This window comes from Natrix helvetica (assembly GCF_964273705.1).
Source record: "Natrix helvetica genome assembly, chromosome: 6".
In the NCBI taxonomy this organism is placed as follows: Eukaryota; Metazoa; Chordata; class Lepidosauria; order Squamata; family Natricidae; genus Natrix; species Natrix helvetica.
Genome location: NC_138553.1, coordinates 31328105 through 31355107, shown reverse-complemented (window position 1 = coordinate 31355107; position 27003 = coordinate 31328105). Strand labels below are relative to the sequence as shown.

General features: G+C 40.3%; 1 protein-coding gene across 6 annotated transcripts in view; it reads right to left on the bottom strand.

Annotated features, from left to right (window-relative positions):
- TNRC6B (trinucleotide repeat containing adaptor 6B) overlaps positions 1-27003 on the bottom strand; it is a 142941-nt gene that overhangs the window by 98656 nt on the left and 17282 nt on the right. For 4 of the 6 annotated variants that reach the window (XM_081958127.1, XM_081958132.1, XM_081958126.1 and 1 more), the window contains one exon: positions 23810-23877. The exons of 1 other annotated variant lie outside the window; for it this stretch is intronic. In XM_081958127.1, coding sequence (XP_081814253.1) covers positions 23810-23877 — 68 coding nt within the window. Of the gene's footprint in view, positions 1-15883; positions 16068-23809; positions 23878-27003 lie in introns of those variants that run through there. One more of the 6 variants, XM_081958130.1, reaches the window with a different exon arrangement.

Below are 27003 nucleotides of genomic sequence, written 5' to 3'. Positions count from 1 at the left end.
TGCGTTAGGCCGGATCCCGGGTTCTCCTCTGGGTGAAGCCCCACTGCTGTTGGGGTGAAAGTTGCAGAGGGAACTGACCTTTCCGGGGCATCTGTTAGGTCTCCCCCTGCCATTGTCTGCCAAGACAATCAAATGGGGCAAAGTCCTGTTTAAAGCAAACCACCTGTAATAATGGAGGCTCAGATAACCCATCCAGGGACACATCTTGCCTCTCTCTAGGCTGCAGGGAGGTGTCAGATTGCAAAGGCCTGGAGCTTGCTTCCGTCAGTGAGGCCTTTTGAGCCTTAGCAAATTGCTTTTCCAGTGCCTTTGGCGTCTGGTAGAATCCCTATCAGAGGCAGCTGATGATTTTTTGTGTATAGGGCTCTGAGCTTTAGTATATCTGGAAGAGACCAGTGCGGCAACGCGGCTCTTGCCATCTCTGAGAGCTTTGCTGGCAGCCGCTTCTTGCCATTGCCACCACGCCAAATTCAGTGAAACGGCTCCAGCAGCAACGGGACATGCTTGGGGAAGGGAGAGCTGGAACTGACTGCCCAGGATTGTGCTTCAGCCGCTGCTGTGAAAATGTCTATTTTGGCAGCTGCAGGAGGGAAGGAAAGAAGCCGGTCTTTGGAAAGAACCTTTCCTCCCCCTCCAGAGAGCCCATGCCGGGAGAGAGGAGGGGGCGGGCTGCTTTGAATGCGGGCAAGCGGGCAGTTTGGGGCCAGCTCCTTCTTCGCTCTTTCAGGCAGGCAGAGAAAGAAAGGAGGCGTGTGATAAAGCACCCCCGCCACCAAGGGTGAAGGGGAGCACCTTCACCCTCGGCTATCGCATGCCTCCTTTCTTTCTCCACCCACCTGAACAAGCGAATGAGGCACTGCCGCCTGCCGCCCCACATTCAAACCAGGCTGTGTCCTCTCTCCCCACACAGGCTCTCTGAAGGGGGAGGGAAGGTCTCTCCCAAAACCTGCTTCCCTTACCTCATGGCAGTTGCGGGATGGCAGGATATTCTTTTTTCGCCGGCATGGGGGTGTAGTCTCGACCCCTGCCTTCCTGCCACCTCCAGTCCAGCTCAGCCCAATCTCCGTGCCACCCCATTGACCTGGGGACACTCCCAGATGCAATTGGCATTCTCCTAGGGATCCTTCCTGGCTGCACCCCCAGAGCGTCACATGGCGGTGGCGCACGGGCTGCTGACCGACCCAGGGCCTGCCGGATGCCCAGAGAGAAAGGATCGGCAGGAGAAAGCCAACTGCTGCCGGCAACGGGGCACAAAGGAGCAGTCACCCAGCAGCTGCCGCATCCCGTTGCAGGCACCCAGGGTGGCCTCGGTATCCTGCCTCCCTGCTGCCTCTAACCCCGCACAACCTCCCCGCCAACCCACTAACCTCGGAACACTCTGCTGGACAGCCTCTCCTTCGCATCCTGTTGCCGGCTGCAGCCACAGCCGAGCAGGTGCTGTGCCACCAGAGCGGTCACATGGCAGTGGCGCATGGGCTGCTGACCATCCCCGGACCCGCGCGGTTGCTTCTGGAGGGGGCAGGCAGACGGGAAGAATTCCCCCCACTCCCTGGCCACCTGCAGCCTCAGCTAGCCTGGCAAAGGAAGTGGGTGGGCAGGGCAAGCATGGTGTAGGCAGGTGGGGTGAGCGAGCAGGGGGGGCAGACCAGGGTAGGGAGCGTTCCGGTATGGGACTTCCGGAAGATCAGGTATGGGTAGGCATGCTAATTTCACCGACTGGTTTGCTCGTACCGGGGTGTACCTGCTGAAACCCAACTCTGATCTAGTAGCAAAAAAATAAATAAAAATAAAATAATTGAATTTGTCACTAAAATCAAGCTCAGTGTCAAAAGCTTGGAAGATACCAAATGTGAATACCATTTTTTAAAACAGAAACCCAGGGAAGGTCAAGTTACTAATCATTCAAACTAATGTTTTTCCAGACAAATGGTAGAAATGGCAATTGAAAGGGGAAAAACCTTGATACCTAGAAACAACATTGCTGAAAAAAACCAGCATGAATTCTGTAAAGGTAAATCCTGCTTCAACACATTTTTAGTATTTTTAGAACTCATGGATCGGTGTGGACCCTTTCAAATTCTAGTCTTTTGACTAAATTGTTCATCAAAGACTCTTAATTTAGTAATAATGGTCTTAATTTTTGGGTGAATTGATGAAGTTTGCAGGATACCAAATTATTCAAGGTGATAAAACTGATTTCAAAAATTGTTTTATCAAGTGAATATTCTGAAAATTCAACTGTCTGAAAACTCTTAAATGATTAGGAATTAGGTCATTTTAAAGAATGCATTTCCATTACTTATCTCCCACATTTTAAGAATAATCCAAAGCAAACAGATTTTTTAAAAAACAAATTAACTAAAAGTAGAAATGGACTGCTTCCTATCTTTACATACAGACATGCCAGAGGAGGAGGAGAGAGGAAACAAAATATAAGGGCCTCAGGGAACATGGACCATTAAGAAGTATGAACATGGCAAATCTCAACCCACTGAAAGAGGGTTAAAAATTGACATCTTGGTCACAAGTAAACTGAGTTGGACTGAGAGTGGACATTTTCAGATAGACAATCACACTCAGGACATGAAAAACAAACAAGGAATGATGCTGCTTTCGTAGTTTTGAAAGCTATAGCAAGAATAGAACTTGGTTACAATGCAATCAATGAATAATAGTGATTAAATTTTGTAGACAACCCTTAATATAGCAATAGCAAGAGAATTTAGACTTATATACTGCTCCATTGTACTTTACAAGCCCTAAGTAGTTTAGAGAGTTAGCATGTTTCCCCCGACAATCTGGGTCCTCATTTTAACAACCTCGGAAGGATGGAAAGCTGAATCATTATTGAGCGAGTGAGAATTGAACTGCCAAACTGTTGGCAGCAGGCAGTCCGCGAAGTAGCCTGCAGTACTACATTCTAACCACTGCGCCACCTTGGCTCAATATGATGATCAATCAACAGAAAGCAGAAGAGGAGGCTAGTGTTATGATCAAATTCAATCTGAAATTGATAGAATATTAAGCCAAATGTGACTGGAGAAAGAAAACAAACGTTGGAAACATGAAAGAGGAAAATGTAGTTGGGTGACTTAGGAAACTAAGACAAAACAGGAGACTGACTTACCAAATTAATAAGTCATTTCAATGATTTCCTCATAGCTAACAGTCTTAAAACAACTAAAGCCATGTCTCCATACATGAACGTCACTAGATAGAATATATAGAAATGAATTTGATATTATTGCTGAAAGGAGATGGAGAAAGATAACTACAGCATCAGAGAGAGAGAAAATTTCAGTAAGGACATTACCAGAGAGCAAATACATTTAGTCATTATCATCATAACCCCCCCCCTTCCCGGTGAGGCACCGCCTTGACATGGTTATAGATGCTCTGATGAGAGCTATACCAGAGATTCAACCAAACTGGATAGTCTCGGAAAAGCCAGTCATAGTGTCTCTCCCATAAAAAGTATGGTGAAATGTAATTTACAGAACATACTGGATTGGTCGCCTCTCAGGTCAACAAGGACTGTGCTTAGAGTTCTGGGATATCTGATGAAAAGTGGGCCACAGGACTGTTGGCTGAGCAACCAGGGCCAACAGCCGCAGAACTATCGGAAGAACATTATTTGTCACAAATATACAAAGATTGAAAACAAAGAAATAATGATCTGTTATTACAGATCAGGTCCAATAAGAAGAGAACGTTTGAACTGAATGAACCAGTTCTGGAAAGAACACCATCTAGAATCAGAAATAACAGAAAGAAGACTAGCAGATCAATGCCAATTTATAATACAAAATAAAGTATTCATAGATGCAGAACTGGAAGAATCGCAAAAGTCTACCCAAGGCAAAGAAATCAAAGCCTTAACCAGAAGTAAATCAGACTGTAGAGGCAAACTAGGAGAAGTTGGCAGTAAAGGAGGTCAGTACAGCTATTGAACTGTTTTCATTCTGAAACCAGATACCCTCTTCTCTGCCTCAGAAACAACAAAGCCCTTTATTTAAAGTAAAAGAATTGAAACAGTGTAACTGAGCATCTAGAACAGCACAAAAACTGAATAAAATTGCCCACATTGAAGCTTGTTCCAAAGAAACAGCTAACACAAGCATTAAAGGATGTTAATACTGCCATATCAAATATAAGTTCACTGCAAGAACTAACCTAATGATGTACCGCACAGCTGCAGACCTGGAACACAACTGAATACTTGGGATGCAAAATAAAAAAGGAAAAAAAAGGAAAGTAAGATCAGTAAGCTAAGATCAGATGCAAGCAAGCTAGAACAGATTAAAGAAAAGCAAGCTGAAGAGCAAGACCAAGGAATACTTAAATCAAGAAATATCACTCAGAAACAAGGAAGAAACAGTGCAGTTCAAGGCGCAGAGATGAGATAAAGAAATACAACAAGAATGCAACTAGGTTAAAGGAGGTTGATAAGAAGAAAAAAGAAGCTGAAATGAAAGAGCAGCAGAAATGGTGAAGAAAAAAATGATCAAGAATTGGTCAGCACCAAATGAAGATGAACTGCATATTATTTGGTTGAAACATCTGACTGATTTACACCCACTCATTGCCAAGCAGTTGAATAACACCGCAAGGAAATGAAACTGAAATCTACCTGACAATGAAAGATCTAGAAAAAGGGCAGCACCAAGCAATTACAGATCAATTACCTGCTTACCAACAACTTTCAAACTGCTAACTGCTAAAGTAACTGATGCAGTCCAGAAGCAACTGGTTGAAAACAAGCTCTTTCCACTGAAGTGGAAACGGCCCAAAGAGTAGAAGAACAACAGATCAAGTCCTAACTGAGATGATGTTTCTAAAAAACTGCTAGAGAAGAAAGACTAACTTGAATGCAACATGGATTGATTACAAGAAGGCATTCAACTCCCTGTCACATGAATGGATAATCAAGTGCCTAGAACTAACAGGAGTCAGTAGAAACATCAGAAGCTTTGTGTAAAGATCAATGGCACAGTGGACCCAGTTGCTGGTCAATGAGGATAGATTGGGAGAAGTTAGTATCAAAACAGAAATCATTCAAGGAGACTCTATCACCACTACTATTTGTCATTGCACTGATTCCCCTATACCAGCGATGGTGAACCTTTTTTGCCTCACGTGCCATAAGTGGGTGGCGCGCAGGGGGGTCATGTGCAGGCGTGCCGCACCCCCAATGCAACACCCCCCAATGCGCATGCGCACACTACAGGCGTGACCCCCCCATTTTTTGCATGCTTTTTTCGCCCTCCCCAGACTCCAGAGACTTTATAGGAGCCTGGGGAGGGCGAAAACACTTCCGGTTTGCTCGGAGGGTCGTTTTGAGTGCTCCGAAGGCTTCAGGGACCTTCAGGACACTTCCCTGAACCCTCCGGAGCAGTCAAAACGAACCTCCGAGCAAACCGGAAGTCCGTTCCCGAACTTCCGGTTTGCCCGTAGGGCTGGTTTCTTGCACTACGGAGGCTTCAGGGAAGCTCATGAAGCCTCTGGAAGGCCTCCGGGGGGGGGGAGGCTTTTTTCACCCTCCCCAGGCTCCTATAAAGCCTTTGGAGCCTGGGGAGGAAGAAAAATGGCTTTAAAAAAGGATGAACTCAGCTGGCTAGCGTGCGCATGCGCGCTGGCAAGCTGTCAGGGCAGCGCCTCACATGCCCTGACAAATGGCTCCGCATGCCGCCTGTGGCACGCGTGCCATAGGTTCGCCATCACTGCCCTATACTGAATAACTATTCCATGGCTATCAAACATCAAAAACATTTGCCAGGATATTCCATCACTTTTACTTGGATGATTTGAAGTGGTACAAAAAAATAACATCTGAAATAGTTGCTGCTCAACTCTGTCCATATATACATCTATACAAAAGATATTGAAATGATGTTCAGACAGGACAAATGTGCCACGCTCATCATCAAACCAGGAAAAATAGGAGAAACTGAAGGAATCAAGATGCCCTACAGAAATAACACCAAGAGTCTGGATGAAGATGGTAAGTATAAATACTTTGGCATCCTTCAAGCTAACAACATCAAGCACAATGAAATTCAGAAAAGGGTTAGAAGTAAATACAAGAGAGTGAAGATCTTAAAGTCCAAACTCAGTGGAAGAAATATCATCAAGACAATTAACACTTAGGCAATTCCAGTCATTAGATTGCAGGCAACCAATTTTCTATAGGTTTCTACCAATTAACTAGCTATTCTGAAATCTGTGGATGGCAGATTTAAAATACCAAAGGAAGTTACTTTAGATAGGATGTCTCAACATTTTGTCTGTGAGATTGAGGAGAAAGGGATGGCTGTTAAAAAGAAAATGCTCCAGAGATCCCTGCCTGAGGGAGATCCTCTCTTGTGAAATCCTCCAGAGCCTGTCTACTGAGAAAGACTTGAGGTCGGCAAACTGAGGCCATCGGCGCCAATGTGGGGCAATCAGGACCACCTCTGTCCCCTCCCGCAAGATCTTCTGGATGACTCTGGGGATCAGCGGCAATGGTGGAAAGGCATACAGGAGTCCCCAAGGCCATGGGCATTGGAGGGCATCTACCCCCTCCGCTCTCAGAGCTGGGTACCTGGAGTAAAACCCCAGGAGCTGAGCGTTGAGAGGGGCGGCAAATAGGTCAACCTCCGGGTGGACGAAGCGTTCCGCCACTGCTTCGAAAGTTGCTGGTTGCAGCTTCCACTCTGAATTGTCCACCTCTCTTAGGTTTGACATGGTGATGTCTAAATCATGTAGGGCACCTTTAAAGGATGATGATTGTAACAACAGGTCATCTAGATAACATTGGATACGAATAGGCTGTAACCTTAGATAGATATACCGCCAATGCCGCCATTACCTTCATGAAAACTCAGGGGCCAGAAGACAGCCCGAATGGTAAGGCCCAATATTGGACGTGGTGCCCTAGGTAGCAGAACCTGAGATATTTACGGTGATCTGGGGTTATGGGTATATGGAGGTAGGCCTCCGTGAGGTCTATGGAACTGAGGAAATCCCCGTCTAATCCCTTCTAGAATGGAGTGCAGCAAGTGCATTTTGAAGTGGTAGCGGTAGCGAATGAACCGGTTTAGCCTCTTTAGGCTAGGAAGATCTCCAGCCGCCCGAGGCCTTGGGGATCACGAAAAGAATGGAATAACCCTGACCCTGTTGGTCTAGAGGCACTGGCTGGATAGCCCTGATGTCCAACAGGTATTGAATGGCTTCCTGCATCAGTTGGCTCCGGATCGGGTTATTTGAAATAGGGCATGTCCGGAAGAAACTCGGGGGCTGGAGAGGGACTCGAGAGAGAGACCAGAATGGATGATGGACTGGACCCACGCATCGCAGGTACCAGCGGTCGGCGAAATATGCCAAGCACCCCCTGATGGGAGGAGAGCTGGGCCTAGGGTTAGTTCTTGTGGAAGGAGTGCCCTCCGGCCTCTCGAAAGGGCCGCTTCCGCTGCCTGCTCCTGTGCTGCCTCTCTGGGGGGTATCTCTGCCTGGGGGGATAGCCCCCCTGGTACTGGCAAAACACTGAATACCCAAAATCCAACTCCCTGAACGAGTCCTGACCACGGCCGGTGGTTTGTCTGGAGTAGGGAGTCACTCTGGAGCTGTTCTTTCTCTGCATGGTGGGAACCTTCCGCTTGTTCTTGTTCTCTATCAGGAAGGAGTCCAGAGCTGCACCAAAGAGCCCCCCCCATGAAGGTCGCTGATGACAGGCGCCACTTGTGACGTACATCCGCTTGCCACTGCCGAAGCCAAAGCAACCTGCGGGATGCTACAGAGGAGGCGATCACCCTGGATGCAAATCTGGCTGCTGCTAGGGTGGCGCCCAAAGAGAATTGGATGGCTGCCACCAGTTTGTTGATGTCTTGGTGAGCCCTGACATCCGCTATCGGGATCCGCTGCTGGAGATCCTGTAGCCAGTAGCGAAGACCAATTGAAGAAGGAGGCGGTGGTGGCTGCCTTTACTGCTCAGGCCGCAGCCTGATGGCTCCTCTGCAAGGTGAGGTCTGCCTTCTTGTCCTCTGGTTTCAGAATGTCCTCTGGTTCTCCGGGCAGGTTTGTAGGTGTATGCACCACTGTGAACGGTGCGTTGATGGTGGGCTGCGACAGCACCTGAGCCATGTCCTTGTCCACATTAAAAAAGGCTTTGTCTGTGGAGGTTGGCATTGGCCCCGAGGTGGGGGATGCCCATTGTCTTCATATCAGGTCAAGGAAGGACTTGGGTGTGGGCACCATGTTGGCCTCCATGGTCTGCTCCTCGAATATGGTCTCAGCTGAGAAGCCTTGAGGTTGCACTGGCGGTTCTGAAGGTCGGTTGCCAAGATTAGCCGCCGTCTTTGCCTTGAATACAAGGACTTGTATAGGGAGGGCTGGAACAGTCCGGAACAGGAGGGCTTCGAGGGAGGGAGGCCCTCGTCCTTGGAGAGTCTATCCTCTCTGAGCTCCCCTTCCTCAGATTCCGCATCACTGTCCTCCTGGAGGACAATGGGGAATCAGCGGGGCCTGCCCCTGGGTCTCCAGCCCCTCAGGAGCCATGGGTAAGGGGGCCACGTGAGGCTGCCTCTGGGGCTGTTGGAAAGCGGCTGCCATGCACTGCTGAAATGCTCTCATCATCATGTCCTGGAAATTAGGTACCTCTAGGATGGGTGCTCCGGCTCCCATACCCGCAGGTGTGGGAGGGAGATTGTGGCGGAGGGCCCGTGGTGCGTGAAGGGGATTGACATCCCTGCGGAGCACCCCAGATTCCAGAGGTGTTGAAGGGAATCCTCATTTGAAGGGAGGATCCTCTTTCATAGCTCTGCTGGGTGAGGAATGCCTCAGCAGCCTCTCATCCGATCACAGCCCCTGCGGGGCCTTTCTGCTGTTGCATATTCGCTCTAAAGCTTTATACTTCTGCTTCTCATATTTGGAGCCCAGTTTGGTAGGTTTGGGACCAGCGCTCGGCTCCTTAGGTGCCTTGGGGACAAGGTGCCTGGTCTTTCTTTTAGTCTTGCTGCCCCCTCCCTTAGCAGTACCTTCGTATCTGGAGCTGGTGAGAGCTCCTCCGCTCGGGCTGGCTGTAGGCCCGAGGACCTGGCTCCTGCCGGTGTCCTCTGTGTTCATGGCGTCTGCCATCTTGGATCACATGTTCAAAGTGGGGGTTCATGCCAAAATTCAAAGCTCCGTTCCTCTGGCGTGCTTGAACAGTGGCTTGTGCCCTCGGGTTGCCACCCGCCTTCTCTGCAGGTGGAGATATCTCTCTTTCTCCCCCTGCCTTTGGTGCTCGTTCTCCCGCTCCACCGGCCTCCTCCGGTGTCTTAGGATAAGCGTGGGCACTCCGCAATATTCCAATGCTGCGGTTCGTTGCTTGACCCTTGAGGGGTGCGGCAGAGCACTCCGGCGCTGTTTCGGGATTTTTTCCCCTTGCCGCTGTTTAAAGGAGCGGCGAGCCGGCGCCTCGTGAGGGTTCTTTCTCCTTCTCACAGTCTTTAAAAGGCTGAGAGTGACCGCAGTATTATTCCTAGTGGCCAAATCTATTCGCCACATTTGCAGGCTAGTGGCGATAGGCGCTATCCCCGCCGAGGATTTTGATGGCTGCCAAAGTACTCACGCCTCAGAGGAATAGCAATTTTCCACTTTAAATCAGTCTTTCTTTCTTTGCAATTTTTCAAGGAAATCAGGATGACACAGCCGTCCAGTTGGGGATTGAGTCGATAACTGAGTATTACCTGGTGACTAGGGCGTGGTCTAAAGAGCTTATTGGACTCAGTCCAATCAATGAGGATGAAGTTAACCCATCCTGGATACTCCTCCCCCCACCATGGAGAAAATGTTATTGCACATAAATTTTTAATGAAAACCCCAAAAAGCATATATAGTATATGGGAGACCAGAGGCAGAGGCCACTAAATGAACACAGATAGCACACACTTATAGAGAAAATGAAAGCTCGGAATGTGCTTAGTTTGGAAAGCAGAAGAATGCTAAAAAGAACGAAAGTATTTTTCAGTATGTTTAAAATAAAGGGGAAAAACTCCACAGTAGCAGCTGCCGAGCAAATGAGTAACAATTAAAGGCAGGACTTCTAGTTTGATAGACTTTTCTAAGAAGAAGATGTATATCTTCTTGAAAAGTTGAAGGCTAAGATTTCAGTTCAAATTTCATAGTATCTGGTCATCAGTAAGCACTCCTTAGTCGTCTGAATAATACAAGCAGAAACTATTGAGGAAAGCTAGCTGCTTATACATCCAGGCCGGTGGTGGGTTCTGGATCCCGGTGCAACCAGTAGGGTGCAACGGGGCCCCGTGTCCACATGAACGCACGCAGCGCACGCATGCATCCCTACCTCTTGCGAACGCTCCAGCTGCTTGGTGGAGCGTCGCACAGGCGCTGTGCGCATAAGCTCCAAAGAACTCAAATACAGATAAGGAGTTCAGGTAGGTGGGCAGGCCCTCCGGAGCACTGTACTGGAATGGTACCCGGTGCTCCGGGCAGGCACCGGTACGCCTGTACCAGGGCGTACCATCTTCAACCCACCACTGAGCCAGGCCTTATGTTATTATATGGAACTTTATAGGTAGTGCCCAGCACCTCTCTTTATTAACCAAGTTAGGCAGAAGTCCAGTGCAGTGATAGAACTGAGAAGGCTTGGAATATGAACCAAAGTTTTTTATTGATTATTGATTACCTTAATCTTAAAACTGGCATATTTCCTGGCTGAACCTCATATAAAAATTTGTGCGTAAGAAACAAGCTAATATATTAATGGCAAAAGGATTTGCATAGGGATAACAAAATCAATTATTAAAATTGTGAATGAATCTAAGTGGAAATAAGAGATGTTGATTCTCCAATAAAGTTTACTGTATTATGATGTTCTCTGCATATTATATGAATCAGTGATGGGTTTTTACCAGAGTTCCTACTGGTTTGCTTAGCGTGCACTTTAATATTAATAGTTTTTCATCCTCAGACAACTGACATTCAGTAATATCAATAATCATCGAAAGTTTAAAATGACCGGGAAACAAAATTAAAAACTGAAAAATCACTGCAGCCACTAGGCATCACTATAGTCCTTGCTTCCTTGAAACTCTACAAAGAATCATGTATAAACTAGAAAAATACTCAAGTTTTCTACTTCTTGCTTAGCAGCTACCTTGTTTAGAGACCATCAAAACTCAATTTAATTGTTTTATGATTGTATTTTTATCTGCATTGACTGTACACCGCCCCGAGTCCCTTTTTGGGAGAGGGGGTGGTCTAGAAATCCAAGAAATAAATAAATAAAATAAATAAATAAATTCCGATGTTTGCATTTATAATCAAATTTTGTATGCCTGACTACATTGACTGGAGTGAAACCAACACTGGCAGAGTCATACAAGAGAACTGTAGCCAAGAGTTTGGTAACCAGTGACTTTCAAGGTGCCTTTCTCTTAGTCACATGTTCACTTAACGATTTAGAGAAAAAATAGAAGTAAAAAAGAAGAGGATAAATTCCACAAAATCAAAGATCAGATATCCAACATAGAACCAAAACCAGACGTACCTAACATTCATCACTCCTTCAGAATAAACTCTATATTGACTGGGAAAATAAAGAAAAAGCAGAACAGATAATTCCTTGAAGCAAAGCACTCAATTAAAAAAAAAACCATTAACAGACTGCGTCAAGCTCATGATTCAAACCATACATAATGCAGAGAACCAATCAGAATAGCACTAACTCCATTCCCACCTGTGAATCAATTGATATTTCTCAAGATGCATCCAATCACCAACCAACCATGGAGTTAAAGTGAGTTGGGTGGCCTATAAATTATCTTAATTAAACCAATCAATCAATTTGCACAGAATTCAAATTCCCCATACTCAACCTCAGCAGCATTGTGTGAACTTCAATTCCCAGAATTCCCCAGCGGGTATGCCAGCTGGAGCATTCTGGAAGTTGAAGTTCACACATCTTAACACTGAGATTGAGTAACACTGCATAGATTTTATGTGTATGATGAATGCCTACTTTGGAACCATTGTGCTGAGGAAGCCTTGTTGGGATAAAGGTAAAATATTTGCAAAAAACATGAGCTCTACTTTAACAGTGATCTCCTTAATGCTGTAGAACAGCCCCATGTAAAAGTATAGTATGTACAATTTAAATGTCAACAAAATGCATGCAATAATTTGATAATGCTCATACTACCAAGATATGCAACATTAAGAAGTAAGTTAATGGTTTGTATTATGAAACCACATTTAGAATATATTATAATGTCCCATATCTCCTTTCTATGAAATGAACTTGGTAAAATTAAATACCATTTTGATACATTAGATAATTATTTCCACATTGTTGCCAATAAAACTGCATGGATGTGTTCACATCATCACAAGAGTCAATCATTTTAATCTATATGAAAAATATCCATGACTGTTTGTAATCCATCTACAAGTGATATTGTAGTGCAAATCTCTGATCTCATCCACATAACCCTTCTTTGGCATGGTTCATCATCTATACAATGAGCCATGCAAGTGACAAAGTGAATTTTTCAGTATCACAATCCAAACATAAAAAGAAAGCTTGCCACATTCATCTTTTGAGGCTCAATTGTCAGACAGGGTGTACCCTGCTACCCAAAGCCAATTTGAAAGGTTATTGTAGGGCATTGAGATGATTTGAACAACTAGAAGGATACCATGTCTGTTCCCTGATACAATTGGAAGCAAACAATTGTTTTCATCTCAAAACCAGGCCTGTACCCAGACTGAAACTGACTCAGATAACCAGCATTCTTACTTAACATGAAATATTGTTCATGTGCTCCTTCACATACCAGAATGAAATGTTTCTGGGTTTTGTAGACATTCAAGTCCCCTTTAAATATGAACAGGTTCTTAGTTTTATTAGAATTTGAATTATCTATGCATGAAGAAGAAATGATGTACTCAAACCAAAATATTTTAACACAATATGAAATAAAAGGGAATCTAGATAGTTTGTCTGCAACTAGTTCTAAAATAATTTTGCTGATTTACAGCATATCTTGCTCAGAATTACTATCTACCACAGTGGTGGGTTCTGGATTCTGTTGCAACTGGTACACTGCGACGGGGCTGGGTGTCCACCATGTGCTCGCACGCTGTGCTTGCATGTGCACCCACCATCCTGCAACGCTCCAGCTGCTCGGGAGAGCGTTGCGCAGGCCGTACGCTGCATGCGCAAACTGCCCGGCTGGCTCAAATATAGGAATATAAGGAACACGGGTGGGCAGGCAGACCCTCCAAAGCACCATTCCGGTATGGAGCCTGCTGCTCCCAGCAGGCACCAGTAATGCCCACCACTGATCTACCACCATCAAGGATACTTTTCCATGTTGAAAACAATGGAAAAGTATCCTTGATACTTCCGTGAAAAAATGTTGAATTATAAAAGAGAAAATTGTATGTTTGAAATGGAGGGCTATCAATAATTAACATAAATGAAATGCAATCATTAATGAAATGATACTAAATCACACATCCATTGTAGGCATTCTGCTAAACCCAGGTATCAAGCAGTGGTGGGTTGCCAATTTTTTTACTACTGGTTTGGGTGTGTTCCCGTGCATGTGATGCTTCTGCGCATGCACGTAAGTGTCCGGGCGGAGCCTCCCGCCGCCGCTACTACCAGTTCGCCCAATCTAGGCTGAACTGGCAGCAACCCATTTCTGGTATCAAGTCTCCACAAATGCTAGAATCTTAGAAGTAACACTTTGCATAGCAGTAATTTATTGAACAAATGGAACCTCAATGTTCAAAGATACTATGCCAGAGAAAACTAATTATGGTAGAGCAATATTACAATAGCACTATTGCTTTTATTTTTTATTATAAACTCTGAGGACCCTGAATGACTGATAATCAAGACACTAGAGCAGACACCAACCTTTTTTTACTCTATGCACTTTTTACAACATTCATTAGGAATGTTTTTATTTAATTATAATGAAATATTATTATGCATATTTGTTTCTGTCTTATGACTGTCCACCTACTCTATTTAAAAGACCTTGCTACACATTTACTGATTTACTGATTACAATTTGGAAAAGACTCATTGAGCATCTAGATATTCACAGTATTAAAGCCGTAGTTTTTGATGGCAGACAGACTGTCCCAGGTATTTTGACACCATTCTGCAGCAATGTCAGCTGCTTTACCAATTATTCTGGATTATACCTATAATATGTATAAAGAATCCACTTAGCATTAAGACATTTTACATATTAAAATAACCAAAATGCATGGTTACCAAAATGGTTTTCTTTTAAGTTATCATTGTATAGTAACAACATCATTTTAAAATTCTTAACTGCTCAAATCAGGTTTTCTGCATCTCTCCCAAATGAATGACACAATTAAATTGTTCAGCTCAAACAGTACTCTATCTTTGTTCAGTTTCCATATATTGTTTTTCAGATGGTTTATTCCATTTTCATCACGAGAGTTAATGATAAAGAATTGTATGGCATGTACTAGCAGCACACAAACTGCAATTTCATACTTAACATGTTAACCCTCAAAACCAAACCAAGGTTATTTGTCTTGAGTAAATTGCTCATATATGTGCATGTCAGCACATTAGAATATATGAACCTCAAAGAATAAATCAATTTTCAATATAATGTAGAGCACTTCTCAACATAATAGACTCAAAACCAATTTTATTTTCTCAAGACAATACAACCTAAGCAATTATTAAATAAGCTCAAAATTTAATAAGATTCTTGTTTTGCGACATAAGAAATAGATATTTAATATCATTGCATGAACTAGTACAAAATGTAAGATTTCAAGCAATATCTGATAATTAATTGCAGTGGAATCATTATAATTAGCCCCACCTATATCTTACAATATTCACAATACAAATTAAATACAAGGCCCTTCAGAAAAATGGGAAAAATGTATGACAATCAAAATTTACATTGCTCTATTCAATTCTACTCACAGAGATACATTATATCACTCTCTCAATGCCAAAGAAAGTAAATTTTATAGTGCTTACTATTCTGATCCTTTTGATAAGAGATATAGACATGAGGCTTCATTTTTAAAGAACACCTGTTAGGAGGGGGAAAGCCTCATTTTTCTCACATAAATTTCATTTGCAATAACAATGTCTAAAATATTTTCTTAAAATAGTCCAAATTCCATTAGTATTTCACCTTGGTACTTTTAAACTTAACCTTTCCTAACAGAGACCAACTACAGTAACAAGACAGTTTCCTCTGAACTCTGTCATGTTTATAGGGAACAAGCATTTGCCTCCCACTGCAATCCAAAACGTAAGAGAAGTAAAATAATTATGTTTTTGGGGGTGAGGAGACACACAGACCCAAGAGATATTTATGTACGTTTTGCCTGATAGATTCTAAAACATAAGCTTCTTCCAGAAAAACCCACAAGCTGTTTCATTAATTACTTCAAATCCCTCTTAAAAGCTGCAATGCTGCATTATTTTATTTTCTGTGAATATAAAGCATTATAAAAATATGCACCTCCCCCTTCCCTGGCCAATCATAACAGCAAGAAAGAATATAAGCACATTTAATTTATGCTAATTGTTGCACCAGAGTTAAAAGCTTCAAAAGGCACGAATGTTTGCAGGTAAAGAAAAAGATAAGTCTCAGATGAGAGTCTTTAGAAGCATCTAATATAGCCAAACACATCCAGCTAATTATACTCTAAAGGCTTTTAAAAGCTTTCCAAAATTTGCCACGTATACCTTTTTGGTGATCTTCTCCAAGATCTGGCAACTGCATTTGAACAAGATCAAACCACTTATGCGAGGCAAACATCGTGCTGCAAAATCAAATGAAGCAGTCGCGCTAATCTGCACAAAAATCATATATAAACTACTGACCTCATAAAGTGCAACAGTGCTTAAATCCAGCAAGTTGAGGCATTCAGGGGTAAAAATGGAAGTGACGAGATCTGGAAAAGATTCTCTTATATTTCTATTTTCTCAAATTGAAACGTTCAAAAGCCACCACAAGCTCCGTCGGCCATTTTGGGTTGAACTCGCTCACTCGATCACAATCGCGACCGCGCGCGTCCGTCCCCGCGCGCGCACAGAGGCGCGCAATTGCGCGCACACTTCGCGCCCCCCCCCCCGTAAAGCTGCTGCTTTTTGTGACCTTCAAATAGAGACGAATCATGTGACCAGCGTACACTGTCAATCAGGAAGAGGGTAGGAAAATTATAATCTTAAAGAAAACGCAGTTTACTTTTCTTTCGTTCCTTTGTGCAAAGTGCAACTAGTACCTTTCGTTTTCTTCTACTTCTCAGCAATATACCCTACAAAGCGCCACGTTTTAATAAAGATTGGCAACAGGCTGAAATTATTTTCTCTCAACTCAAACCTTTTATTTTACAGTTAATAATCAACTCACACCTTTTATATTTTTATTTTTAATTTAAATGGATGAAAAATACAGGCTATAGCTATCTGGGTAAATAAGAAATGTCTGGCAAGGCACAATAATATTTACCTGTCATTTAATGCCAAAATGTAAATCTGTATATGCTGAAAAGTTACAGCTTGCTACTGTTGCAATCCATATTCTTACTCATCCTGTCCATTAAAAGGAAAAGCAATTTAAGCATACGGTGCTACTGATTTAGATAAAAAAGCAATGCACATTTGCAAATTTAGAATTACAAACTCCTTAGCAGAAATACTTAAACATTAATTCCTGTTTAAGTGAACAGAATTTATTTTCTGTAATAAGTAAATAAGATTTATAGAGTAATACTCTTATCATTTCTGTAATGTTTTATTTGGTAGTCACAATAGCTGATAACGATTTGAAAAGGAAGCATGCAATATTATAGAAATTACACAATCCATGTTGAATACATAAAAACAGGATGAAACATTACTAGCATAGCCTAATAATTTATTTAACCAAATTAACTGTTTAGCTCCCTTCACATTCAATGTTCCAAGCCAGTGGAATACTCTCATTTTCCTACAGTAAATCACATTTTGGAAAAGATTTACTGAGCAGCTAGATTAACCAACTCCTTTCCTTTCCTCCCCTCCCCATTACTTTACTTTTACAACTAATTTTCAAAGTATTTGTGCTTATATTTATAGTTATTACAAGTGCCCCTTAAGGAAATAAGAAATCATAAGTTACAAGAAAATTTGCAAATGAAAATTTTGAAACCAAGTTCCCTTAAAACATAGATCCTGATCTATCATGAAGTGCAATATGGGCCAGCCACTGTTAAAAGCATCCATTCAACTACAAAACATTTTATTGATTTTGATTATGTGCCATCAAGTTGTTATCAATTACTACCAACTACATGGATGTTCTCTATGAAGATCTGTCCCTAACCTGTTCTTTTAGCAAGACATTTTATAAAGGGGGAGGGGAAACTTACCAGAAACAGTTGCACAAATTCTGTACAGTAACAATGTGGGGGAAGGATAAATTGGTTTGAAATACCAATTTCCACAGAATAATTTTTGTTCTAAATTTGCAATTATACTCAATAAAATTTAACATACAATAACTATATCCACTCAACAGAAATAGTAGCTAATATTGGAAATGCTCAGGCCTATTTGTTGGCCTTTTTTGTTGGGTGTGTCTGTATGGAATGCTACTATAGTTTTTATGTTTCAAAATTCTCTTCTCACCCATTCAGCAATACTGTGCATTTCAAATGCTTACAAATAGTTGCTATTTCTGGAAGCTGATCACTGGTTTGAAACATATATTTTGTATTATGCTGAGTGTACAGTATTCCTTCACACTCCAACGCAAACTCATCCCCCCCAAAAAAAAACTCTACTTCACAGAATTGGAAATCTGCCTTGTGGGTGCACAGTAATCAACTCAGTAAACTCTGTCTTTCATGTTACTAATCATCTCTGACTCCTCTTTCCTAGATTCTTTAATAAATATAACGGATTAGGAAAGAGTCCTTTTGAGTGCCTGGTACTGAATTAGCCTAGTGTGCCGTACTACTTGATGGGAAAGAAGGTAAAGAGGCAATATCACACAACAGATGGCAACAGATCTACCCCCAGAAATATAATACAAAAGAGTCTTAGCAGACTTTGGAGGTGAAGCTACAGAAGCTCTCAACTAACAATCATTCAATAACACCTGGAATTTACAATAATGCAAAAAGTGACTTTTGACCGGTCCTCAAAGTTACAACAATTGCACCACCCCTGCAGTCACTTGATTGCAATTTGGGTGCTTACAGCTGGCTGACACTTAAAATGGTTGCAGTGTCTTGTGGTCACATGATCGTGATTTCTGGCCTTTCCATATGGCTTCCAACAAGCAAAATCGATGGAGGCAACTAAATTTTAAATGGTGATTTGCTTAATGCCTGTGATGATTCATTTAACGACTGCATCACTTAGTGACCAAAAGTATGGTCATAAGTCAAAGTCCCAATGATGGTCATAAGTGGAAAACTAGCTATATCTCTTTCCTTTAGTTGTTAAGGTTTAGTTACAGTTTGGGAAAGTGATAATGTAAATGAGTAGAAGTTGGAGGCATAGTGTAGATCAGTGTTTCTCAAACTTGGCGACTTTAAGTCCTGTGGACTTCAACTCCCAGAATCCCCCAGCCAGCATAGCTGGCTGGGGAATTCTGGGAGTTGAAGTCCACAGGACTTAAAGTCGCCAAGTTTGAGAAACACTGGTGTAGATCATCAACTTTAAAGTGTGTGGATTGCAACTCAATTTCCCAGTGAGTGCACAGGGTAGAGAATTTTGAGGATTGAAATCCACACATTGTAAAGTTGTGAAAAATACTGATGTAGATCACACCTAATATTGCAAGTGCTCAATAATAATGAACACACATTTGAAGGAAAACTTGTTTCTGTTTTTTTTGTAAAGAGCAAAAGGGATTCTCAAAAGACCCAGATACCTCTTACTATGTCTTTTAAAGAGCATTTTAATCTGCTTCTAACACATAATTTACTGCAGCATGATACTTACTTGCATGTGTATCAAAATAATATAAAAATATATTACTCAAGGATCAGGTTATAAAACATATTTTATATGTAAAAATTCATATGATAAATGCCACAATCTATTTCTCCAATAGGCAAATGGAATATTGTCACCTACAATTACCAGTTATAGTAGCTTATGTTAATGCTCAAGTTACATAGGTGTCTCCCTCCCCCGCAATGCTTGTTTCACAAAAAGCAAACTTCACAAAGCAAGAGAAACTTCCAAAAATAAGTTTTTACCTTACATAAAACAAAATAAGCACAATTCTGCTTGAGCAATCTACCGTAATCTAAACACCATTATAGAAAAATAAATTTAATAATGGACTCACTTTGGTCTCCTCTACCCCCCAAAAGGGAAGAAAACAGAGGAAGTTTTAATGCAGCTGAAAGCAAGCAAATAAATGGTTATTGGCTGGTGTGGGCAGCATATGAAAACAGTATGCTTCACTATGAACCAGTTTCCATGGATTTTGGCTTGAAATATAACTGTCTGGGCCAAGCTAGCTGCTTATGCGTAAACAGTAAAGTATGCAGACCTTTAAAATTAAAACTGTTTCACCCTGTATCGTCAAAGACTTAGTGCTGTGGATTGCTCTCATGTGCTCTTGCATTTTAGGAGGAAAGGATATATTTTACTATTAGAATTGCAACAGTTATGAAATGCTATAATTCAATTAGCCAAAGCCCAAAGAAATTGTATTCCCAGCATTTGCTTCCACAAGACAGCAGCTTTGAACGAGGCTTACAAATGCAGATAAAACATTTATTTCAATTTATGCTTGTTCATCTAAAAATAAATGTCTGAATAATGCTAATCAGGACAAACAACAGCTTTGCAGTCAAATTAAACTACTACAATTGGATATTGAAGTAATATCAAATTTGCTTTAAAAATACCAGTATAATCCTTTTAACATACGCAGTAAAAATATTAAAAAGCCACATGAGATACATATACTATTGGGCTAATCCCATCAATTGAAAACATTATACAAAGAATAGAAGAATAGTAAACAAAATAAATACAAAGGAAAAATATGTACAGCCTAGTTTTTACACCATACTCTATATTGCTCTTCTTCATATTTATTTAACCAGGTTTCTAACATATTTACATCCTACTTGATACATTGTCTTTGCTTCTTTAAACTCTCTAAGGAGCTCATCAACTCTATGCTATTGTAGCTTTACTATATTCTTCCTTTCTTCTTATCTCATTCTCCCACTCTATATTTGTTTGTGATTCAATCCTCATTCAATCTCTATCTAAAAAACTGAACTAAAAATCCAGTTCACCATCCTATCAAAAAAGCTGATGAAAAACAGCAAGGAATTTATATTCTACACATATTACTATTGTAAATCCTTAGCAGCTACTTTTTAACAGGTGAACATAAAATCTCGTTATTTTTAAACTTACATTGGGTTTTTCTCCCTGTCTCATTTTTTATTATATTATACTGAGTCACAAAATATCCCTAAGGATGTTATTGTTGCCAGATGCTTCAGTTTTCAGCTGAGATGACTTCTAGCCTTATTTGTAACTCTTACAATCTATATCTAGAGCAGATAATTTGCATTACTCCATCCAATTCAATGCAGCCAATTTCACAAGGATGTTTGAATTTGACCATAATTATTGTTTCAAGTAAACCATGGATGTGCCATTTTTCTTGGACTAAGAGCTGTGTCTGACCTTTGGCAAGCTGAGGTATGTAAATCAATTAGCAGAACGAGCTAAGACAAAATCTTAATTTCCTTAAATGATTTACAAAAAACTGGAGCCCTAGGTTATGATTCCTATATGTGATCAGAATTTGATTTCTATAGGGATCACTTAAAAATTTTCCTCAAGGCTATACCTGTTGCTCCCAAGCCATGGAGAAGTATATTCTTGTTTCTAGATAGTGTACTCATTTTTCTTCTAATAAAAAATACCCAGTACACAGCCTTCATCTGGAGAAACAGACCAGACAGATATATGTATTTTGACTTGGGAAATACCAACATCAACATGTTCAGTAAGGGGAAGGTGAAAATGATATTTTAGGAGAGGAAAGTCTATGCCTTCCTAAGTATACGATCAACATTTTTGCCCTTTCAGATAGTCTGAGGCACTATATATCTCCTTGTACACATGTAGTCATAGAACCCATTTCTATCTGATTTATCTTCAGAAAGCCTATAGGGAAGAGGATTTTTTAAAACAAGTGAGTAGGGGGTTGCATTGCACAGCAAGGTACTAAATTTTTTGTCATTAAAAACAGAAAAAGCTATACATAGGATTAATGTTACAAGAATTCTCACAGGAAGAATAAAGCATTCATCCAATTCTGCTCTAGGACTAAGGATTAAGTTGGACTCCTTGATCCACATGGGGTAGCCTATTTTATGGGGCTCAAACTCTTGAAGTAGGTAATTGGGATCTATTGGCAAAATTTGGTAGATTTAGGAAAAGAAAACAAGGAAAGCATAATGTAATCATAATAAAACTTCCAACCACTTTTTAATTAACAGAAGACAGCATCAGCATGTGGTAGGATTCAATTGGTCTTAGATTATCTAGAAACTCAAACAGAAACAGATCTGGTTAGCATATGGAGGTGAACTATCTGGAAAGTCAGATGATAGATTATTTTAGGAAATTAATGGCAAGCCACTTCCAATTTATAGATTTGTCATTCTGAGGAAAATAAACAGGAACATTATATATGCTGCCTTGGGCTGTGTACAATAAAAGGGGAATAGTAACCTAATAAATTACATTTAAAAAGTGAATAGATATGTCAGTTAACAGGAGTTGCACTTCACCTGAAGGCAATTTTGGAAGAAGAGGAGAAAATAGTATTTTCAAAAAATAAATATTGAGGATCAGAATATCTTCAGTAAAAAATTCTGCATATGCCAGGAATGACATGAATCAAAGGTTGTGCTAGTTTCCAGACAACTTTTCTTAATTAGTGAGTTTGGGGAAAAAATGATTACTTGCTTGAGTGGTAGCACACATATTTACACTAAGTTTTGTAAAATACAAAAAGAGATGGAATTTCAGATATTATTGTTTGCAAGATACAAGTTTCCGAAATGTGCTTTGAAGCAATGAAGCTTCTAAAACAAGCCTTATTATATTGAAAAAGAAAACTCAGAAATTGTCCTGTTCTGTTTGTAATTAGAATAGTTTGTAGGAAGTATAAAAAAGGTATAATTTATATTATTATTGGAGGAGAAATGATCTTATAATGCTTAAACGAATCATTGTTGCAAAAGAGGATCTTTTAGGCTGAAAAACAGAGAAATAGTTTTCTGTAATGTCTACAATATGAATCTTTGATCAAAGAATAAGGTTCATCTTCCCCATTCAGACCATTACCATAGGACTACTATTCTCTTTTAACCACATTTGTCTAGCAAGTTTGTTGCAAAGAAAAAAATGGAAGTGACCTAAATTAAGTCTGCTACCCTGAGATAAGAGGGCTGCAATGTAAGTATGCATTCTGAATTAATTGTGTGTGTGTGTGTGTGTGTGTGTGTAATGTTCTTTCAATGTAATTTTGTTCTTAAAGTACAAAGAATGGTCTTCAGATCTTGTTTTTATGAGTTTTGCATTCTTGATACATAAACCAAACAAATTAAGCTTATATTTGATATACTGCAAGAAGTTTTATGATTTTTGTTTCAAATACAAAGCAATTGAAGTAAACATATAGGCAATTAAAGTTGTACATACAACTTTATACACTCGTATTAATGCTACATAATCTTGTCACAATGTAACAGAATTCTTTCCCCAGTAATGTTATCAGTAATTCAAATATATATTTTAACATACTACACATGACAGTTTTTAATTCAGTGAATTAGTCCACATGAAACACTATACTAAAGGTGTGGGTTGATAAAAAAAGAGTTTGTAGTAAAGATGCCTAGAAGGTATAAATTTCATGAACAAAACACTCCATATTCTATGGGAAACTAAGAGACCAATATAATTGATGGAAAAGGAATATTTAAGAAAGTGGATTTTGGATTGTGAGAGGTAAGCAAGAGCCTACTGAGGAGAGAATGTCACTACAGCTCACAGTGATCTGAAAATCATTCAGTCAAGTCTTATGATTTCTAGATAATGATAATAAAAGTACTGAACAATTGCTGTGAACTACCCTAAAAAACAGTTGTTCCAAGATGCAGTACTGGGAGTCTCTTAAATAAATCAATATCATTTGGATTACAGAATATGTCAAAAGAAAAACATCCCATAACAATTAAATTTAACTGCATTATCAAAAGTAATTCACTATGATCTTTATGCACTTTCATTAGACCATAGTATACTGCTGCAGAGTAACACTATAGTTTAATTACAGCTCATGGTGCATATAATAGTACTTACTTGGATTTGTTGAGGACTGAAATGCTAAGACTCATATTTCATAACAAATGCACCTGAGATAAATATAGAACATTAATAGAGAGAACTTAGTTTGTATACTACTGCAATTCTATTTGCAAAGAGATGGCAGCTTTTCAATGCTGTTGGCAGTATTGTACACCATACTATATCCATCGAAATACCTTTTAATGGTTTGCTCCAAATCTCACTCAGAAGCCACCATGTTCAATGATACTTACTTCGTAGTATGTTTAAAATTGCAAATACTAGCAGTTTAAGTTTAACATTAAAATAACTAAATAATAAATTCCTTAAAAAGGAAGTTAAGAATTCATCCACGTTTACTCACGAGTGCTTTGTATCATATTCTATTAAGGCCCTGCTTAAATAAACATGACTCACTGTTTGTTTTCTTCACCAGGAGGTGGAGTCTTGCCATGCCCTTCCATTACAAAATCCTCATGTTCCATCTGCGAAGGCAAGCATTGTAGGTCAGCACGGATGAAACAAAGTACATGCTGTCCTATGTGCCCCTCTTCCTTGTCAGTCAGTTATCACATATACATGTTATCTCATTCAAAAGACTGTTAATTCAGTTTAATAAGATCCACTCCAACAGTCATTATACCATTATCGTACATGGTTTTAGCTATGCTGATAGATGATAAAGACAAGAATTATTATTTTTTCTATTATAAGGAAGGTGTTCTTTTTGTTGCTGTTGCAGCAACTATTAACGTCCCTTAGCAATACCCAGTAGAGAAAGATCGTGGGCAAACCAATAGTTAAGTGGAAAAGTCTGGAAAAAGGTAAAAAACAAAGATGGGCTGCTACTATTTATAAAAATAATGGAAACGAGTTAGGCTATAGAAAGAAGTGACAACAATCATTTTCTTTACAATTTTTTTTAAAAAATCTTTGCAAATACTACTTAAGTTTACTGTGACTAAGTTCCACTCTAGTAGATCAAGCTTCACTTGGTCCAAGATTGACTACTCTGAATATTGTCTATATAGAACATTCTTTGGCATAGGGCAGGGGTGTCCAAACTTGGGAACTTTAAGACTTGTGGACTTCAACTCCCAGAATTCCCCAGCCAGCCAACCCTAACCCATGCTGGCTGGGGAATTCTGGGAGTTGAAGTCCACAAGTCTTAAAGTTCCCAAGTTTGGACACCCCTGGCATAGGGAGTATCATGTAAAGGAAGCAACCAAACTTTTACTCTGATATTAATATGCATCAAGAGTGAATATAATATGAATTATAGTGTATTCATATTGTGCAGTCATATTGCTTTTGATGTGTACAAAAGCAAACAGGTTTCTCTCTTGCAATCCCTCTCTCTCCAAACTCTCTGCTCCACGAAGGAAATAAATAATCAGGCAAAAGCAAAATTGCCTACTGAAATCCTTGCTTTTTTTTCCTCTCCCCCACCTCCCAAGCTGAAAGATTGGAGAAGAGTTTTCAAGAGAACACTGTAAGATATTTGCATAGTGTCCCTGCAACTCCCAGCCCTGTATTGCCAACATGCTGCATTGCTTTCAATGTGTATCAAAACAGTACAGGTACATATCTATGGAGATTCTCAATCATCCAGATCACGATTGTCCCAAAGATGCTTTTTCAAAATGCAACTCGGCTTTCTTTCTTTTTCTTGAAGACATTTCGCTTCTCATCCAAGAAGCATTCTCAGTTCTAACTGAATGCTGGTAATGGAAGGATTTATATTCCTTACAATTGTGGTTGTTACATGCTCCTACATGTACAGGTACATGATTCAACACAATCGTAACGTAGTCTGTCCACTACAGTGATAAGTCGTTGATTGTAAAATAGATCATTGTGTGACTGACATACATTTTATGACTTTTTATTTAAACTATAAGCTAACACTTAGGAAACAATATTTTTTGACTTGGGACTTATTTTATCAATGGTTAGCTGACAAAAACAGGAACTAGAAAACAGGGAAAAACATATGGATTAGTGATATAAAGAAGGTATGTTAAATTGGTTAAACAAAGATTACGGTTATTATTATAATAATTGATATTAATGTAATGAATATTGTTGCAAATACGTTGATTATTATTTCCTAAAATGATTTGTACCCAGACAACACACTGTTCGATTGAAATTGGAATGTTTGTAAGTTATAAAATAAAATACTTATTATAAAAACAGGTTTTTAGGACTTTTTGTTTTTAGAACGGTGATTAAATGATTCGCTCTAGGGTGCTTTTGCCAAAAAACCTGGAAGTAAATTGCAGTTTTTAACAAGAACATTGTAAATTGCAGTCTTGTATCTGTGGGGTATTGGAAATGGCTGTAAATGTCAGCCGGATGCCGAACACCTGAAATGCAGTCATGTGATGTGGGGGGGGAGGGAGAAAGGGGGCTCTGTCAGAACTTCGGAACTGGGTCATAATTACCTTTGGAGGCATTCAGAACTTTACACAGTTGCTAAGCAACTGGTTGTAAGTTGAAATCTACTTGCAAGCAGGCACTTGAGTATTCCAAAGAGCAGTAGAGAATAGTCAGTCTTGTTTCTTTCCAACCCAAAGCAAAATTGATGCCATTTACACCTAGTAATTGCTTTGCTTAGTGGTGGAGTTGCAAGCCACAATTGGGGACTACATGTAGAACAGTTGACAATACCTAAGAAAAGATCCTTCTGCTTATACTTGTGAGATACACTTTATCCAGATTATTGTAGTCATCTCCAAATGGATGTTCCACTATGAAAACATGTTTCCTTAATATTCCACAAAACACGTTTTCTTAATATTCCACAATACTCTGCAAGGGGAAGGGTGTCAGGAGGAGGAGACTGCAGACAGAAATTACTTTTTTCTCTTCCCCTCTCCTTGATAAAGTGGAGAGATTGGAGAAAAAGACATTTTAAGAAAGTAAACTGTTCTTTTATATATTGAAAACAATGTGATCATATCAACAGAGGGAAAAAGTCAGGCAAAGGAGAAATTGCCCACTTGTTTCCTCCCTTCCCCTCGGAGCAGAGAGATTTCAAGAGAAAAACTGTTGAAATAACGCATCCTTGGCTTCCAAGCCCTGAATTGTGGGTGCAATCATGCTGCTTTCAATGTACAGAACAGCAAACAACTGATTTCTCTTCAATCTCTGTCCCCTGAAAGGGGTTAAAAAGAAGAAAAACCTATAGGTCAGGCATAGGACAACATATACTGACTATAATGGAGATCATAGTAATACCACTTACACTGATATACCTCTCTATAGTGCTTTACAGCACTCTCTGGGAGGTTTATAATGTCAACAAATTGCCCAACAATCTGGATGCTTATTTTTCCAACCTTGGAAGGATGGAAGGGAGACAATCTTGAGCCCTGTCAGGATCGAACTCCAGGCGGTGGGCAGTTAGCCTGCAGTACTGTATTCTAACTGTTGCACCAACAGGGCTGACTAAGTACTACCATCATGACTTCAGATTGTGAAAACGTAAGTGGTTATAAATGGGCCACAAATGTATTTTTTCAGCATTATTGTAACTTTGAATAGTTGTTGAACAAATGATCAGTAAGTGAGGACAACTTACTTATACCTTGGACATTTACACTCGA